The 17688-nt window shown below is 49.4% G+C and overlaps 1 protein-coding gene across 1 annotated transcript; it reads right to left on the reverse strand.

Moving 5' to 3' along the window:
• Positions 1 to 3886: 3886 nt before the first annotated feature.
• Positions 3887 to 16384, reverse strand: LOC107109935 (ORM1-like protein 3). The gene is made up of 3 exons (XM_015410646.1): positions 16197 to 16384; positions 11864 to 12015; positions 3887 to 5627 (listed from the first exon to the last, which is right to left on the reverse strand). The coding sequence occupies exons 1-3, from the start codon at positions 16368 to 16370 to the stop codon at positions 5492 to 5494; spliced, it is 462 nt and encodes a 153-aa protein (XP_015266132.1). The 5' UTR covers positions 16371 to 16384; the 3' UTR covers positions 3887 to 5491.
• Positions 16385 to 17688: the final 1304 nt, after the last annotated feature.

A 17688-nucleotide genomic window follows, 5' to 3' on the forward strand; every position in this document is an offset into this window, starting at 1 on the left:
ACTCCCATTAAGAAAGAGGTATAAAAGAACATAAGATGAGCCCCGCTGGATCAGACCAATGGTCCACCTGGTCCAGCATCCTGTCTCACACAGTGGCCAACCAGTTCCTCTGGAGGGCCAACAACAGGGCAGAGAGGCCGAGGCTTTCCTCAGTAAGAACCTAAGAAGAGCCCTGCTGGATCAGGCCAGGGGTCCATCTAGTCCAGCATCCCGTCTCACACAGGGGCCAACCGGTTCCTCTGGAGGGCCAACAACAGGGCATGGAGGCCGAGGCCTTCCCCCGAGAAGAACATCAGAAGAGCCCTGCTGGATCAAACCAGGGGTCCATCCAGTCCAGCCTCCTGTCTCACACAGGGGCCAACCAGTTCCTCAGGAGGGCCAACAACAGGGCATAGAGGCCAAGGCCTTCTCCTGATAAGAACATCAGAAGAGCCCTGCTGGATCAGACCAGTGGTCCATCTAGTCCAGCATCCTGTCTCACCCAGGGGCCAACCAGTTCCTCTGGAGGGCCAACAACAGGGCATAGAGGCCGAGGCCTTCCCCTGATGCTGCCTCCTGGCTCTGGGATTCAGAGACTCAGTGCCTCTCAATGTGGAGGTTCCGCTCAGCCACCATGGCTAGTAGCCATTGAAAGACTTATCCTCCATGAATCTATCTAATCCCCCTTTCAAGCTGTTAATTCCAATCGCAATCAACACATCATCTGGCAGAGAATTCCACATTTTACTCCCACTCTGTGTAGAGTGGCATTTCATTTTCTCCATTCTGAACCTACTGCCCATCAGCTTCATTGGATGCCTTCAAGACCTAATATTTTGGGAGAGAGAAAAAAAATGTACCTAGCTCGCTTACCCTAGTATGAGAAAAAACGGTATTCAGAGGGCGGGAAGGAGAGAAGCTGGCCTCCGCTGCTGCTGACGCTTCCGGAATCCACACAGCAATGGTGTGTGTTGAAACCATTCTTCGGCAAATATCTCCTCTTCATGCAGAAACGCCGTTTTCTTCTGGGGCGGTGTCCCAGGCAAGACACTCCTACACACTATTTGTTAAATGCAGGGCTATTTTTGGGCAGGAACGCACAGGAACGGAATTCCGGCTGGCTCCCGAGCTGGCCACGCCCAGCAGGAACTCATTAGCATAATAGGCCACACCCAACAGCAGAAACTCATTAGGATTGGCTACATTCGGGGTGTGTGGCCTAACATGCAAAGGAGTTCCTGCTACAAAAAAAGCCCAGGGTTTTGACAACAAACAAGGTAAACAGAATAAGAAGCAAAAGGTGAGTGTGGCTGGATGACCACACTTCTGGTAACAAGGGGGTGTGGCCTAATGTGCTAATGAGTTTCTGCTGTTGGGTGTGGCCTATTATGCTAATGAGTTCCTGCTGGGCTTTTTCTACAAAAAGAGCCCTGGTTAAATGCAATCAACTCTTTGAACGAAACAAGCTTAAAGGAGGGCAGACAGGCAATGAGATGAATACCGAGGGTTTTGTTTAAAATTGTTAGTTTATCTCAGAAGACTGTACAAAGGACTCGTAAAAATAACATTCGTGCTTTTGCCTCAGAAAGCGCTCCAGAGGAAAGGTTTCTGCCTTTTGTATCCGCAACAAAATAAAAGGACAAAAAAAATATATCAGGAACCGAGAAGGGGGGGGGGGACACCCCACACAAACCGCAATTCTGTGCTTGAGATAAGAAAGCTAAAATAATGTTCAGCTGGCTTAAAATGACATCCACACACTATTGGGTGTATACATTCAGATGCTCCTAACTTTTCGGTTCTTAATTCAATTCAGTTTGGGTTAAGTTCCTCCACCTTCCCACAGTCATGCTGGGGAAACGGAGGCCCAGCCAGGCGCTGCTTCCAAGCCAACTCTTGGTGGGAAGGAACTGGGGCTCAGATGCTGCCAGGAGGAGTAGGAGCCCACCCCCGCCAGACCACCCGGAGATCCAGACATTGAGACTGTTTTGCCAATAGGTGCATGTGACCCACACAATCTCCCCCCCCCAAAAAAAAAATCCCTCTGCTCTGCAGGATAGCTCACTTTGGACTGGTCACCTGTGGGGACCCAGTGTACCAACGCAAGAGCAAGTCAGTGGTATTCAAGTGGTAAGATGGCACAACCAGATCTATTGCGCATGGCCAATGATTTGCTGTTCATGATCCTGACAACGGTGTTGTTGCTAAAAGGGACACTCTGACCGTGACCAGAAAGAAGAACAGAGAAGAAAGGAAACTCTAATGTGGAAAGCAAGCAGGTCCCGAATCTGCAAATCCCCCTTCCCCATCAAACCAATTAACAATGTCAGAACCGTCCTGCTTCTTTTTAAACCAGAATGACTTCAGGATGCCCTGCCCTTCTGACCTTGCCTCTTTGTATATTTCACATTCTGTTTCTTCTCGTCACCTTCCCTTTCCACGAACACGTACGTATCTCTCCTTCAAAGTGCTTTAGAAAGGAATACAAATCCAGCTTCTATGGAAGTTAATCACACGTATACTGAGTCTCCCCAACCCAAAAGGATCTTAAAGTAAAGGTAAAGGTTCCCTTGCTCGAAAGCCAGTCGAGTCCAACTCTAGGGTTGCGGTGCTCATCTCCATTTCAAAGCCAAAGAGCCAGCGCTGTCCGAAGACGTTTCTGTGGTCATGTGGCCGGCATGACTAAACACCAAGGCGCACGGAACCCTGTTACCTTCCCACCGAAGTGGTACCTATTTATCTACTTGCAGTTTCTTGCTTTCGAACTGCTAGGTTGGCAGGAGCTGGAACTAGAGATGGGAGCTCACTCCGTCATGCGGCACCCGGGTCTCGAACTGCTGAACTACTGACCTTCCACAGCCTGCAGTTCAGCGTCTTAGCCACTTAAGCCACCGCAGCTCAAGGATCTTATTTCCTGCCTATTAGAGAAGCAGATGTTGGGCCGCCTCTGAGCAGGATAAGTCTTCCGTCTTGGATGCCCAGCTTTCTTGCTCGAGACCCAAATCCCTACAACTAGAGTCACAGATACGCAGGAGGCTGAAGAGGGATCCGCTGGCTCGGCTTCCTCCGTGACCCGGCAGAGCCTCGTTGAAATCCTCAGACGTCGTCTTTCTTTGCTGTCCTGACGCCACTTCACTCTCTGAAGATCTGTAGATTGTACAGCCTGTTTACAGCACATGTTGCCTCCAAATAATTGGCCCTCTATATTTTTGCAATGGCTTTTAATTTTTATATACATACAGAAATTGCACCAAAGCTAGCAACCACCAAATCTGCTCGGTATTGTCCGAAATAATATTGGTTTAAAAATTTTAAAAGAGGGGCGCCGACAGGTGTTTAATGAGGCCAATTGGTCTAAAACGGGGAGGAAACCACCACCACCCGGAAACAGGCCACCGTTAGGCTGATTAGGTGGACACGTAGGGGATCCTATTTTTAGAAGAAAAGGTCATAACCATTTCTCAATCTGCTGATCAGCTCTGCTGAACACAAACACACACCGGTATGAATCACGATGGGAAGAGAGCTGCAAAACATTTGTCCAAATGATTATTACGGAATGTAAAGGTAAAGGTAAAGGTTTCCCTTGCTTGAAAGCCAGTTGAATCCAACTCTAGGGTTGCGGCGTTCATCTCCGTTTCAAAGCCAAAGAGCCAGCGCTGTCCGAAGACGTTTCCGTGGTCATGTGGCCGGCATGACTAAACACCAAGGCGCACGGAACGCTGTCACCTTCCCACCAAAGCGGTACCTATTTATCTACTTGCAATTTCTTGCTTTCGAACTGCTAGGTTGGCAGGAGCTGGAACTAGAGACGGGAGCTCACTCCGTCATGTGGCACACTCGGGTCTCGAACTGCTGAACTACTGACCTTTCACAGCCTGCAGTTCAGCGTCTTAACCACTTGAGCCACCGCAGCTCCAGATTACGGAATGACTCTACGGTAAAAAAACAACCCAGCCCAAATGTTATGGAGGTGCTAGCTTTCAAAGCAAAACCCAAAGAAATAGAGAGCTGGCTGGCAGGAAACACAGTAGTCGGTGTCAACGGCTAATGGATTCAAGAGCATCTATAGCTAACCTGTGCAGACTTCCTTTTATCATGCCACTCTTCCGACAGGGGTGAAAGATCACCGCCTTTCCTTTTCTGAAGATGCTACGTAGTGTGTGGGCTACCAGAACATGCGTTTGCCAAAGAGCAAGAAAACGGTAAAAAAGCAACTTTATGAGATAATAACTGAGCTGATGTTTCAGGTTGCCCCCCCCACACACACACACAGCTTTCTGACCACTACCAAATCTACTCAGATTTGAGACTGGGAAAGCATTCCTATAGTTTCTCAGGGCCAGACTCAAACGTTTCAAGTGGCAGTCTATTGTGGTGGCAAGAAAACAGAGGTGGTTGTGCCAACTCTCTCATTTTACATGCTCTGGCAAAGGCCTCCCAGAAAACACCCCAAACCTCTTCTCATTCTGCTATGAAACGCCTCCCAGAGTAGCAGATTCTTCATCTTTCTGCACACCGGTGTTCTTTTCATGTCTCTCTTACCAGTCTGCATCCTTGAAAACAGGGGGAAAAAACCCTTTATACTCCAAATATTACCAGAACTTTATTTAAGCAATCTTTCCTGCTGTCCGGAGGACCGAACTGTAGTCACGTCAAAATTGCTGTTGGTGGAAAATGTCATACCGGGTAGGTGTTCTGAAGGAGGGATCGGTTCCTTCTCTCTCCCCACTCCCCAGTGAGAGTTGCGGAAGGAGGATAATCGGCCCACAAGCGGCTAAGCGGACCCAAACTCTCCTCAGTTCCGTTGATCCCTGCTGCTTGTTTGGAATGGCTGAAGGGTTCCCTTCCAAATACGATTCAGAACGACGGGGGCGCTTCTAATGGGAAAAGGAGTTCCTAATCCTGCAGAAGTATCGAGATTCTCCCGCCTACCAAATAATTAAACATCTCTATAAATTATCAACTAAGGTTTCCAAATCGTGGGAAATCCATCTACCCCACCCCACCCCACCCCCTGGTCGCTGATGCACATCTTAAAAAAAATTTTTGATTAGCCCTTTCAACGAGCAATTCAAAATCCCCCCCGAAAAAGTTTTCGGTTTAAAGTGCATTTGCTAGAAAACTAAACGTCACCCTTGCGACGGGCTCCTACCTTTCCTACATCTCTTGAGTTTTTGAGGCTGGATGTCCTTCCTACCCACAGAATAACCTACAAGTACCTTTTTAAAAAAAAATCTCAGCATTGTCTGCGTCGTTACTTTTCTCGAGAGGGAAAAATAAATCAATTTGAGCTCTCCCTTGGGTCTCTCTCTGTAAAGCTAAACTCTGTCTGGGATCCAAGTGTCGGCTGGTGGGGTCTTGTCAGATCTTGGAATCCGGTACAAGAGGCGCCCGTCGAAAAAAGAGCCATTGTAGAACTGCATCCCCCCCACAGAGGCAGACAAAACAAGGGGGAACCGGGTCCTCAGCCCGATCTCCCAGAACTCACTAACACCCTCCCACACCGAGTTCAGTACTTGTTGATCCCAAAGATGCGGACGCCGTGAAGCTGGGGTAACTTCGGGATCAAGACGCTCATCAAGGAGATAGTGTTGATGATGAAATGCGTCCGGTCGTATTTCGTGTAGAAGCTGGTGAGAAAATAGCTGCGGAGGAAAAGGAGAGAAGCGGGTTTGTTTCGGTACGTTTGACCCCGCTCCACTTCCCCAAGGGGACCCCAAAGCAGCTGACACTGGAGCCAGCCTTGGTGTAGTGGTTAGAGTCTGGGATTAAGCTCTCGGAGTCCCAGGGCTGAACCCCCACTCTAACGCAGATGCTCGCTGGGTGGCCTTGGGCCAGTCACACACACTTCCGCCTCACCTACCCTTACAGGGTTGTTGTGAGGATAAAATGGAGGATAATGTATTGTGTACAGTTCTGGTCACCACACCTCAAAAGGGATATTAAAGCATTGGAAAAAGTATAGAAAAACGCAGCTTGAATGATAAAAGGGTTGAAAGTGGAACACTTTCCCTATGAAGAAAGGTTAAAGCGCTTGGGGCTCTTTAGCTTGGAGAAATGACGGCTGAGAGGTGACATGATTGAGGTTTATAAGATTATGCATGGGATAGAGCAGGTGGAGAAAGAAGTCATTTTCTCCCTTTCTCTACAATACAAGGACTCGTGGGCACTCCATGAAATTGCTGAGCGGTCAGGTTAGAACGGATAAAAGGAAGTCCTTCGCCCAAAGAGCAATTAACACGTGGGATTCACTGCCACAGGAAGTGGTGGCGGCTACAAGCATGGACGGCTTCAAGAGGGAATTAGATAAGCACAAGAAAGAAGACCCGCGAAACTTGCGGGGGGGGAGAGAGAGAGAGCGAGAGAGCAATAACAGTTAGTCCCTTCCCTCCCACCCCTTTTTTGTCTCTCACTGGACCACACAGAGGCAATGGTGTGTGCCTCTTAGCCTCCGGGGACCTCCTCTCTGGGGAAGAAGCTGGCCGTGTTCTGAAGAGACATTTCCGCATGGTCATGCAAGCAGACAGAACAATTTTCTCTCCTCTGCACTGCTGGCATTTCTGCTAGCTCTTTTTCCTACCTGCTTCGCATGTGGGAATGATGTGGATTTTTCACTCTTGTGTAGGAAGGGACTTTTGATTCTGGAAGCTCTTACAGGATGCCGCAGACGCGGCGGCAATTCGTACTATTTATTTCTATTTAAATAAAATGCCTGTCCTAAATAAACTCTATTGGCCTTGCAAGAACAGACCCTTGGAGGCCTGAAGGGGCAGTGTGAGAGCCACTGCGCTTGGCCGCCCGCTCCCGCTCCGTGGGACTTGCGAGGAACTCCGGCCGGCCCGGGGGTTCCCCCCTCCAAGGCCTCGGCCACCTAGCCTCAGGTCGGGTCCGTGTACAGTCGGCCCTGACCCTGAATCGGCTCCTTTTGGGAGGGCAGGGAGGGAAGCCGCGGCATTCTCCCGCCGCCCGCCCGCTGCCCTGTGTGACAGGCGGCGGCTCTCCCTCCTAACCGGCTTATCCGCCGCGGGCCCCCCCCCGGTGTTTCATTAGCATGGGTTGCTCGGGAAGCTGTCGATGCCTGCGCTGCTCTCTCCCCCCCTCCGAAGCGGCGGCGGACTTCGCAGAGCGTTCCCTGCACATGCGCAGGGGACGCTCTGCCAGTTCCGGGGGGATTTAAACATCCCCCCGATTTTTTTTCAGGGTTTCTGATTTTTGTGCCGACGTGGGGATCACCCCATGTGTGCCCAAAACTCTCCCTCCCCCCCAGGTCCCCCCGATGTGCGGATTTAAGCATCCGCACACCAGGGGGCGACTTCAGTATTAGTATATAGATATGGAGCAGAGGTCCATCAGTGGCTATTAGCCACAAGGTATAGATAGGGGCTCTGGAGCAAGTGATGCTCTGTATTCTTGATGTTTTTTGGGGGGCAACAGTGGGAGGGCAACCAAAATGCTTAGGGGGTTGGAGCACCTTCCCTATGAGGAAAGGCTGAAGAGCCTCGGACTTTTCAGCTGAGAAAAGTGGCAACTAAGGGGGGATGTTGTTAAGTCAACTACTTAACAATGAGTCAGAGTCAAATTTCAGCAAGTGATTCAGCTGTGTTGAGCAACGCGTAACACAACTAGAACAGAACAACCAGAACAGCTTTTGCATTGTGGCTGTGCTTTTTTTAAACTCTCCCGGCTAATGTAGCCACGCCCTACTGTACATTACAACCAATAGGATTGTCAAGATAAGGTCCAATCACAGACGTTCCCTCTCAGGGAACTGGATGGTAGGTGATTGGTCAGCTCTTCCTGGGCTACCAATAGGGATTGCAAGATTAGGATCCTTGCCCAGGATGAAGCTTTACATGGTGTTTCAATGATTGAGTACAAACACCGTTTTTCATTAACTTGAATACCCCACAGATGTGATAGAGGTTTATAAAATTATTCACGGGGTGGAGAGAACTGACAAAGATAAGTTTTTCTCCCTCTTCCACTGTACTGGAACTTGAGGGCATCCAATGAGACTGATAGGCAGTAGGTTCAGCAAGGACAGAAGGAAATACTACTTTACACAGAGGGTGATTCAAATGGGGAATTTGCTGACACAGGGTGTAGTGGTGGCCACAGGAATAAACAGCTTTAAAAGGAGATTAGATAGATTTACGAAGGATAAGTCTATCTGTGGCTACCAGCCAGTGTTCCCTCTAAGCTGAGTTAGTGTGAGCTAGCTCACAGTTTGTCAGCCTCCGGCTCACCCATTTTTGCCTTCGCTCAGGAAGGATGGCTCCAGAGTGTTGTGCGCATTTTATGAACCACTTTGTACTCTGCCACTGCCTAACAGGTTTGACTTGGTAGGTGTGCTTAGCACTTCCATAATGCATATGATTCTGACATCATGAATGTATTCAGGTATTAACTTTGGTTCATTTGTGACTGTTGTTTGAATGCATGCTGGGAAGAAGGCTGAAATGCTGATACACAGTTATGCTACCCATGACCTTGCTTGTTCTGGCCAGCTACAACTGCGCATGTTTCTAATGTGAGTTAACCTAGCTAGAATGAAGAACAGTAAGCACTCTGTAACCATATCAGTTATATAGATACAACATGCAACTTCATATAACTCTGTTTTATTTCTCTGATGTAATGTGAAGTATAAAATGCTATTTCACCCACTGTAACACTTGAAGAATCTGTTGGGTATTCAAGGTTCCAAAACCTTTGAATCTGTATTCTTCCTTATTAATTAATAAAAAAAAAAATTTGGTTTCCAACTCTACAGGACTGCTTTTGTGTGTTTTCTCAAATTGACCTGGGCAAACACAATCAGGGACAGAGGTTTTGTCTTACAAGAGCAAACTGATTTCTGCAGCAGCCAAAACACTCGCTCACAACTTTAATGCCAGCAGCTCACAAAGTAGAATTTTTGCTCACAAGACTCTACAGCTTAGAGGGAGCATTGTCCACCAGCCATGGTGGCTGAGGGGAATCTCCACATTCAGAGGCAGTAATCTTCTGAATCCCAGAGCCAGAAGGCGGCATCGGGGAACACCTTGGCCTCTGTGCAGGCACATAGCCACGGAAGCATTTGAGGGCAACGCCCCCAGCAAATTAGCCCTTCCCCCTCACTGCTCATTCCCCCCTCCCCATCCCTCGCAAGCTAGCATGAGCTGCCGTCAGTGTTCCCTCTAAGCTGAGTTAGTGTGAGCTAGCTCAGTTTTTTAGCCTCTGGCTCACACATTTTTGTCTCAGCTTAGGAAGGATGGCTCCAGAGCAAACTCATTTATGCAGTAGTTCAATCGCTCACTCACAACTTTAACGCCAGTAGCTCACAAAGTATAATTTTTGCTCACAAGACTCCACAGCTTAGATGGAGCATTGGCTGACGTATCTCTTTGTTGCACCCAGCTGGGCTTTGCTGGGATCTGTTTGGCTCTCCAAAGCGGAGTGGGGAGGGAGCGGGAGGCTGGGGAGGGAGCGGAAGGCTGGCGATGCAGGCGGGCCGTCCTCTCCTGGCTGCGCAGGTACCGTGAGGGCCTGGGGCGGGCCATTTTCTCCTGGCTGGGCTGGAGAAGGGGCAGCTACAGACTCTCAGAGCCGATGGTGAGAGTCGGTCGCTAAGGAAGGTGGGCTGGCTAAGTTCAGCACGCTAGCCAAAGCGTGCCCCTTCCGGGCCACCGATGGGCAGAACAAGGTGTAGTGGTTAAGTGCATGGACTCTAACCTGGGAGAACCGGGTTCGATTCCCCACTCCTCCACTCGCACCTGGCTGGATGACCTTGGGCAAGCCGTAGTTCTGATAAGAGCTGTTCTTGAAAAAGAGCAGTTTCTGTCAGAGTTCTCTCAGCCCTGCCTACCTCACAGGGTGTTTGTTGTGGGGAGGGGAAGGGGAAGGAGTTTGGAAGCCGCTCTGAGACTCCCTTGGGTAGTGAAGGTGATCCAGCAGAACTTTTCTTGTTCTTAATCAGAGGAAGGCCTCGGCCTCCATGCCCTGTTGTTGGCCCTCCAGAGGAACTGGAGACAGGATGCTGGACTAGATGGACCACTGGTCTGATCCAGCAGGGCTCTTCCTATGTTCCTATCAGGAAAGGCCTTGTCCTCTATGCCCTGTTGTTGGCCCTCCAAAGGAACTGGTTGGCCACTATGTGAGACAGGATGCTGGACTAGATGGACCACTGGTCTGATCCAGCAGGGCTCTTCTGATGTTCTTATCAGGGGAAGGCCTTGGCTTCGATGCCCTGTTATTGGCCCTCCAGAGGAACTGACTGGCCACTGTGTGAGAAAGGATGCTGGACTAGATGGACCACTGGTCTGATCCAGCAGAACTTTTCTTATGTTCTTAATCAGGGGAAGGCCTCGGCCTCTATGCCCTGTTGTTGGCCCTCCAGAGGAACTGACTGGCCACTGTGTGAGGGAGGATGCTAGACTAGATGGACCACTGGTCTGATCCAGCAGGGCTCTTCTGATGTTCTTATCAGGGGAAGGCCTTGGCTTCGATGCCCTGTTATTGGCCCTCCAGAGGAACTGACTGGCCACTGTGTGAGAAAGAATGCTGGACTAGATGGACCACTGGTCTGATCCAGCAGAACTTTTCTTATGTTCTTAATCAGGGGAAGGCCTTGGCCTCTAGGCCATGTTGTTGGCCCTCCAGAGGAACTGGTTGGCCACTGTGTGAGACAGGAGGCTGGACTAGATGGACCACTGGTCTGATCCAGCAGGTCTCTTCTGATATTCTTCATGTTCCACCTCCAGTTCTCCTGGAATTTCCCAGCCTGGTGTTGGTAACCTTGATTCTAGATCTCGCCTTGCTTTTACTGCACTGCTTTCTACCTTGGCAATCCCACTATACATTGCCTAGGCAGTTGTGGCTCATGTGGTCTACTGATTGAGTGACCCGAGTCCAATGGTATTGCTCCTTGTTGTTGTTCAGTCGCACAGTCGAGTCCGACTCTTCGCGACCCCATGGTCCTTGGATATCCCCAAACTGCACAATGGCCCCGCGTTTCGTTCTGTAGTTGAGTTTCAGTGAGAAGAACCAGCCATAAAGAATCAACAAACTCGTGTTTTGCCCCGGCCCGTCTCTTCCTTGGCATTCTAAGGAAAAGAATCGAGGGCTAGGGAGACCAAAAGGGCTTCTGCATTGGTTCACAAGGCCCACAGTTTCTCAGACTCACTCTATCATTATGCCTACGTCCTCACAAAATCTTACAGAAAGCCCACAAAAATCCCCTTATTCCCCACCCCTCCAGGGATGTCAGCCTCCAGGTGGGACCTGGGGATCTCCCAGAATTACAGCTCGTGTACAGACTACAGAGATCAGTTCCCCAGGAGAGAACGGATGCTCTGGAGGGTGGACTCTGTGGCATGGTACCTGTCCTCTGTGGTCCCTGTCCTCCCCTGCTCCATCCCCAAATCTCCAGGAGTTTCCCAAACTGGATCTGGCAGGTTCTTCTACAGTTCCACAGGGCCTGCAAGATGGAGCTCTTCCACCAGGCCCCAACCCTGAGATTGAGCCATACCATCGTGTGACGCCAGAAGAAATTGTCTGCTGTTACATCATGTAGCACGCCATCTCAATTAATGATGGAATGATTACTATTACTAGCACCTTATGATTGTTTTATAATGTTTTAGAAGTTTTATGTGGGTTTTATGGGACTCTGTCCCAACTAATGTAAGCCGCCCTGAGCCTGTTATTCCAAATGGAATAAATAAATAAACCCTGCGCCCTCTATCCCCCACCGGTGGCTGGGGGGGGACACACACGGATATCCTTCCCCCCCCCCCCCCCCCCCCCAAGCAGCAGCAGCGTGTGCAGAGGGGAGGGACGAGAGGACACCCCCGTTTCCTGCAGCACACTCCCACCCCCCATCCCCGCTCTGTGTACTCACAGCACAATCGGCGTGATGGTCAGGAACTTGCGGGAAGCGGTGAACTGCACACCGTAGTCCATCTGCTCCCAGTGGGTGAGCAGCCGGGCTTTCCCCTGGTCAGGCGTTTCAAACGGCGTTCCCTTGACCGTGTGCAAAAAAATGTACATGCTCTGGAAGAGAAAAAACACAAGCACGTGTCATTTCTGGCTTTGCCGCCGTGCTCTCTCTCAGTCACCTGGAGCGGCTGGAAGTACGGAAAGGCGCAGGGAAATCGAGAATGCTCTTGGCTCTCAGGGCCAGTTTCTCCTCCGGCAACCGTTTTGCCTTTAACTGACACTCAGAGGCGACCAGTGGCGTAACCCACAATCGATGCCACACCACCTGCCACGAAAATCAGTACGGACCATCAGGGTGACCAAGAGGGGAGAGAAGAAATACTGAGAGAAACAGGAATTCCCCTCCCCCTAACATTCCTCCCAGATCGTTCACATGCTAGGTTTTGGTGTAGTGGTTAAGTGTGTGGACTCTAATCTGGGAGAGCCAGGTTTGATTCCCCACTCCTCCCCTTGCACCTGGCTGGATGACCTTGGGCAATCCATGGTTCTGTCAGAGCTGTCCTTGAAACGGCAGTCCTCAAAAGGGCTCTCTCAGCCCCGCCTACCTCACAGGGTGTCTGCTGTGGGGAGGGGAAGGGAAAGGTGTTTGTAAGCCACTCTGAGACTCCGAGTGAAGGGCAGGGTATAAATCCAATCTCATCTTCTTCTTTTAACTAGCAGACTCTCTTTCGGTATTAGAGGCCCCCTGCTTAACAGGAAGATAAAACTGCAAACCTACTTTGCAAGGTTGCTGTAAGCATTTGTAGGGCCTGCTGAAATACTTTGCATATTGCAAAAGCTGAATACCAAAGCTAAATTGCAAAAATTGCAAAAGTGCGCAGACTCTAATCTGGGAGAACCAGGCTTGGCTCCCCACTCCTCCCCTTGCAGCTGCTGGATGACCTTGGGCAAGCCATGCTTCTGTCAGAGCTGTCCTTGAAACGGCAGTCACCAAAAGGGCTCTCTCAGCCCCGCCTACCTCACAGGCAATGTTCCCTCTAAGCTGTGGAGTCTTGTGAGCAAAAATTCTGCTTTGTGAGCGACTGGCATTAAAGTTGTGAGTGAGCGATTTGGGTGCTGCATAAATCAGTTTGCTCTGGAGCCCTCCTTCCTGAGCGAAGACAAAAATCTGTGAGCCAGAGGCTAAAAAACTGTGAGCTGGCTCACACCAACTCAGCTTAGAGGGAACACTGCTCACAGGGTGTCTGTTGTGGGGAGGGGAAGGGAAAGGAGTTTGTAAATCTCTCTGAGACTCCGAGTGAAGGGCAGGGTATAAATCCAATCTCTTCTTCTCCTTTTAACTAGCTGACTCTCTTTCAGTCTCGGAGGCCCCCTGCTTAACAGGAAGATAAAACTGCAAACCTACTTTGCAGGGTTGCTGTAAGCATTTGTAGGGCCTGCTGAAATACTCCGCACATTGCAAAAGCTGAATACCAAAGCTAAATTGCAAAAATTGCAAATTGCACAGACCCTAATCTGGGAGAACCGGGTTTGATTCCCCACTCCTGCACGGGCAGCTGCTGGATGACCTTGGGCAAGCCATAGTTCTGTCAGAGCTGTCCTTGAAAGAGCCGTTTCTCTCAGAGCTCTCTCAGCCCCGCCTACCTCACAGGGTGTCTGTTGTGAGGAGGGGAAGGGGAAAGAGCTTGTAAACTGCTCTGAGACTCCAAGTGAAGGGCGGGGTATAAATCCAATCTCCTCTTCTTCTTCTTCACTAGCTGACTCTCTTTCGGTCTCGGAGGCCCCTTGCTTAACAGGAAGATAAAACTGCAAACCTACTTTACACAGTTGCTGTAAGCATTTGTAGGGCCTGCTACACTTCACACATTGCAAAAGCTGAATACCAAATTATTATTCTTGCTATAAGCTTACAATCGGACAGGCCTTCATGCCTTGCATGAAAATAAGGATTTTTCCTGTCCCAGCGTCTCTAAAGCACTTTCGGTCATTCCACCACTTGGGGGAGCTCCATTGCTGCTTCTTGCTGCTTAGGCAGCAGTGCCTAGCCGTCCAGACCGTAGGAAGGACCAGCATGCATGAGACAAATCCTTCCTTTCTGTTGTCCCCCCCCCCAACCGGGCCGGCGTCTCAAGTAAATATTTCTCAATCTCAAGAGTTTACAAGTAACTGATGGACACTTCACACAAGATGCATTTCCTCGGTGGAATTTACTTCCAGGCAGGAAATCACGTTGCTTGTCACATGCAAGGAATGCAAATCCATGGTGGGAGAGCTGAGATTGCTTTTTCTTGGGGGAATCAGAGAGATTTGGAGCCCACCAAGGGCAGAAGGGAGCTGCGGTGGCTCAAGTGGTTAAGACGCTGAACTGCAGGCTGTGGAAGGTCGGTAGTTCAGCAGTGCGAGATCCGAATGTGCCGCATGACGGAGTGAGCTCCCGTCTCTAGTTCCAGCTCCCGCCAACCTAGCAGTTCGAAAGCAAGAAATTGCAAGTAGATAAATAGGTACCACTTCAGTGGGAAGGGAACAGCGTTCCGTGCGCCTTGCTGTTTAGTCATGCCGGCCACATGACCACGGAAACGTCTTCGGACAGCGCTGGCTCTTCGGCTTTGAAACGGAGATGAGCACCGCAACCTGAGAGTCGGATTCGACTGGCTTTCGAGCAAGGGAACCTTTACCTTTACCTAAGGGCAGAAGAGTGGGAGGAAGAGGGATATGACCACTGGGGCCCAATCCACCAGGTTGCCCGGCACAAGCTGTGTGCAAAGGAACAGGAGTTCTGCAAAAACACAACTCTTATTCTTGTACCTCCCATATGTTTCAAAGTGGCACACCAGTTTGGTGTAGTGGTTAAGTGCACGAACTCTAATCTGGGAGAACCGGGTTTGATTCCCCACTCCTCCACCTGCACCTGCTGATGTGACCTTGGGTCAGTCACAAGCTCTGGCACAGCTATCCTTGAAAAAGAGCAGTTTGTGTCAGAGTTCTCTCAGCCCCACCCACCTCACAGGGTGTCTGTTGTGGGGAGGGGAAGGGAAAGGAGTTTGTAAGCCGCTCTGAGACTCCAAGTGAAGGGCGGGGTATAAATCCAATCTCTTCTCCTCTTCTTCTTCTTCTTCTCCAGTGAGTGCTCCCTTCTCATTTGGTGGCCAAAGTATTTGAGCTTCAGTTTCATTATCTGGCCTTCCAGGGAACAGTCCAGGTTGATTTCTTTTAGGATTGACTGATTTGATCTCCTTGCAGTCCAACGGACTCTCAAGAGTCTTCTCCAGCACCATAGTTCAAAAGAATCTATTCTTTGGCGCTCGGCCTTCCTTATAGTCCAACTCTCGCAGCCATACATGACTACTGGGAATACCATTGCTTTGACCATGTGGATTTTTGTTGGCAGGGTGATGTCTCTACTGATTATCATGCTGTTTAGGTTCACCATCGCTGTTGGATGACCTTGGGCAAGCCGTAGTTCTGTCAGAGCTGTTCTCTCAGGAGTAGTTTCTCTCAGAGCTCTCTCAGCCCCACTTACCTCACAGGGTGTCTGTTGTGGGGAGGGGAAGGGAAAGGAGTTTGTAAGCCACTATGAGACACCTTTGGGTAGTGAAGGGCGGGGTATAAATCCAATCTCTTCTCCTCCCTCATGTAGGAGGGCTTGCCTGCAAGCAGAAAGGGTCTGAAAAATACTGGAAGGCCAGATACTGAAGCTGTACTGTAAACATGGCTGTTCTGGTTCTGGTTACATTGTTTGACTTATGCATGGGTAGATTCAAGAGCTGTGGTTTCAGAAAAATTTATGCCTGAAGAAGATTTGTTCGAAACACGCAGGTTATGCCCGGGAGGCGTGTTGCTAGGCCTGCTTGCTAGCTGAATCACCTCATGGGAAAATACATCTACTAGGCTTGCTTGCTAAGCTGAATCATCACAGTGAGAAATGCAAGCTGCCTGCTAGCTCTACCTGATGGATCATCACTTGGGAAATGTACAATAGGTTGCTGCATTGTTTGGTACAAATAACTGTACGTTGGTATTTATCCTCCCTCAGGAAAAAGACAGTTGGACTCTTCGTGTTATATAACTTAGTTTGAAAGTGTTTGAAATGTGATGTTGTAGGTTGAAAGTGTTTACAATACACTAGAGTTGATGTTGTGTATAAAAAGCAAATATATTTAGCTATAAGTACATCTGAATATTGTGTTTATTATTTCAACATGGTGTTTTCTGTGTTTATCTAAACCAGGAACCGGACAACGGGATCGACACCCTCGTTGAGCCGCCCCCCCGACCCTCCCACGTGGGCGTCCTACCATGTTGTGGATAATGTTGGTCAGAGTCCAGACCACGGAGACGCTGAAGAAAGGGATGCTGAGGAGGACGACGTGCAGGAGGCCGATCCCCAGGACGTATGAGAGCCAGATGCCGCGGCTGTTCATGACCCGGGTGTTGGGGTTCACTTCGCTGTGTGCCGTGCCCACGTTCATCTCTCCGGCTTATCGGCCCTGGGACAGAAGGCAGAGAGCAGGATCTGGGTGAGCAGGAGGCACATCTCACAACAGGCCCAGATTACTTGATCCCACAAACGTCCTGGCCTTATCCTGCTAGACCTATGGCGAGAGTCTCAAATCCCGAAAAATCCGCCAAGAACTTATTTCAGTCTTATTAACTGCAGCCAAAGTTGTGATTTCAAATGGTTGGAAGTCCTCGAATATGTTGTCTTTACCACTTTGGTACCCCAAAGTTTGGGATTTTTATGCTATGGGTAAAATTCCTGACAAAGTTTCGGGCTCTGATATTTCACCTAAACGTTCAGATTTCCAATTGAAATGGCTTCCTTTCTTAGGATCTGTTTTTAACGGAGACTCGTTTCCGACGTCTGCCGCTCCCCACAAGTACTACGAAGTTTTACACTTTATGTAATAATGTTTGTAATCTGTGCACGATTGTAATGTAACCCTATTCTTCCAGTCTTGACTGTTTTGTAAACCATTTTCTGGTTCTTGAGATTTAGCTGTTTGCTGTTGTTGCATTGAAATTTAAAATAATTAAAAATTACTTTTTGAAACAGGCCCAAATTCTGCTCTTTCTTTTATATGCACCACCGTATCCCCAAGTGTCCTGCAAACAAACGTTTGGAATAAACGGAATAAGCCTGGTCCTGTGTGCTCTCTCTCTCTCGACTCTTATACCTGTTCATGGGCGTTCTGACATAATGGAGAAGAATCGGAGTGTCGGGTTCTTGAACAGACGAACCCTCAACGACACTCACAGATTAGTGATTTGTTCATTGAGAGACATACATGTTTCAAGCTAAAACTACTTGGGTCAGGACTGGCTCTAAAGGCACCAATCCTGATATTACACATGATTCAAACATGCCCCCCCCAGTGACCCATCCAATCACTCCTCGCAACCAGCCCACCTAAATTCCCCATGTGCCATTATGTCTCCTTCCCCCCACCTGCATTTCCCACCATTTGTTTATCTAAGGTCGTGACAAGCAAAGACAGACACTCAAAGTCATTCACAACATTCTTCCCCAAAGGGAGGCATCTTGGAAAGCAATTACCGAGCAACGGAGCAAAGCCCCCACACACTCGCACACACATCCAGCATCCCCCCCCCTTATGCCCCATTACAGTAGATACAGCTAAAACATGGCAAACGAGGCCCCGAGTTTGACACCGAGGGCACTGCCTGGAAGCAAAGCCAGGGCAAATGACACTAAAACTGCTGACTGGAGTCATCCATGGTAACAGATCAAGGCTAGCCTGAATTTCTCAATGAATTTCTGCATTCTCA

This window comes from Gekko japonicus, unplaced genomic scaffold, assembly GCF_001447785.1.
Source record: "Gekko japonicus isolate JY-2015 unplaced genomic scaffold, Gekko_japonicus_V1.1 scaffold4404, whole genome shotgun sequence".
NCBI classification, from domain to species: Eukaryota; Metazoa; Chordata; class Lepidosauria; order Squamata; family Gekkonidae; genus Gekko; species Gekko japonicus.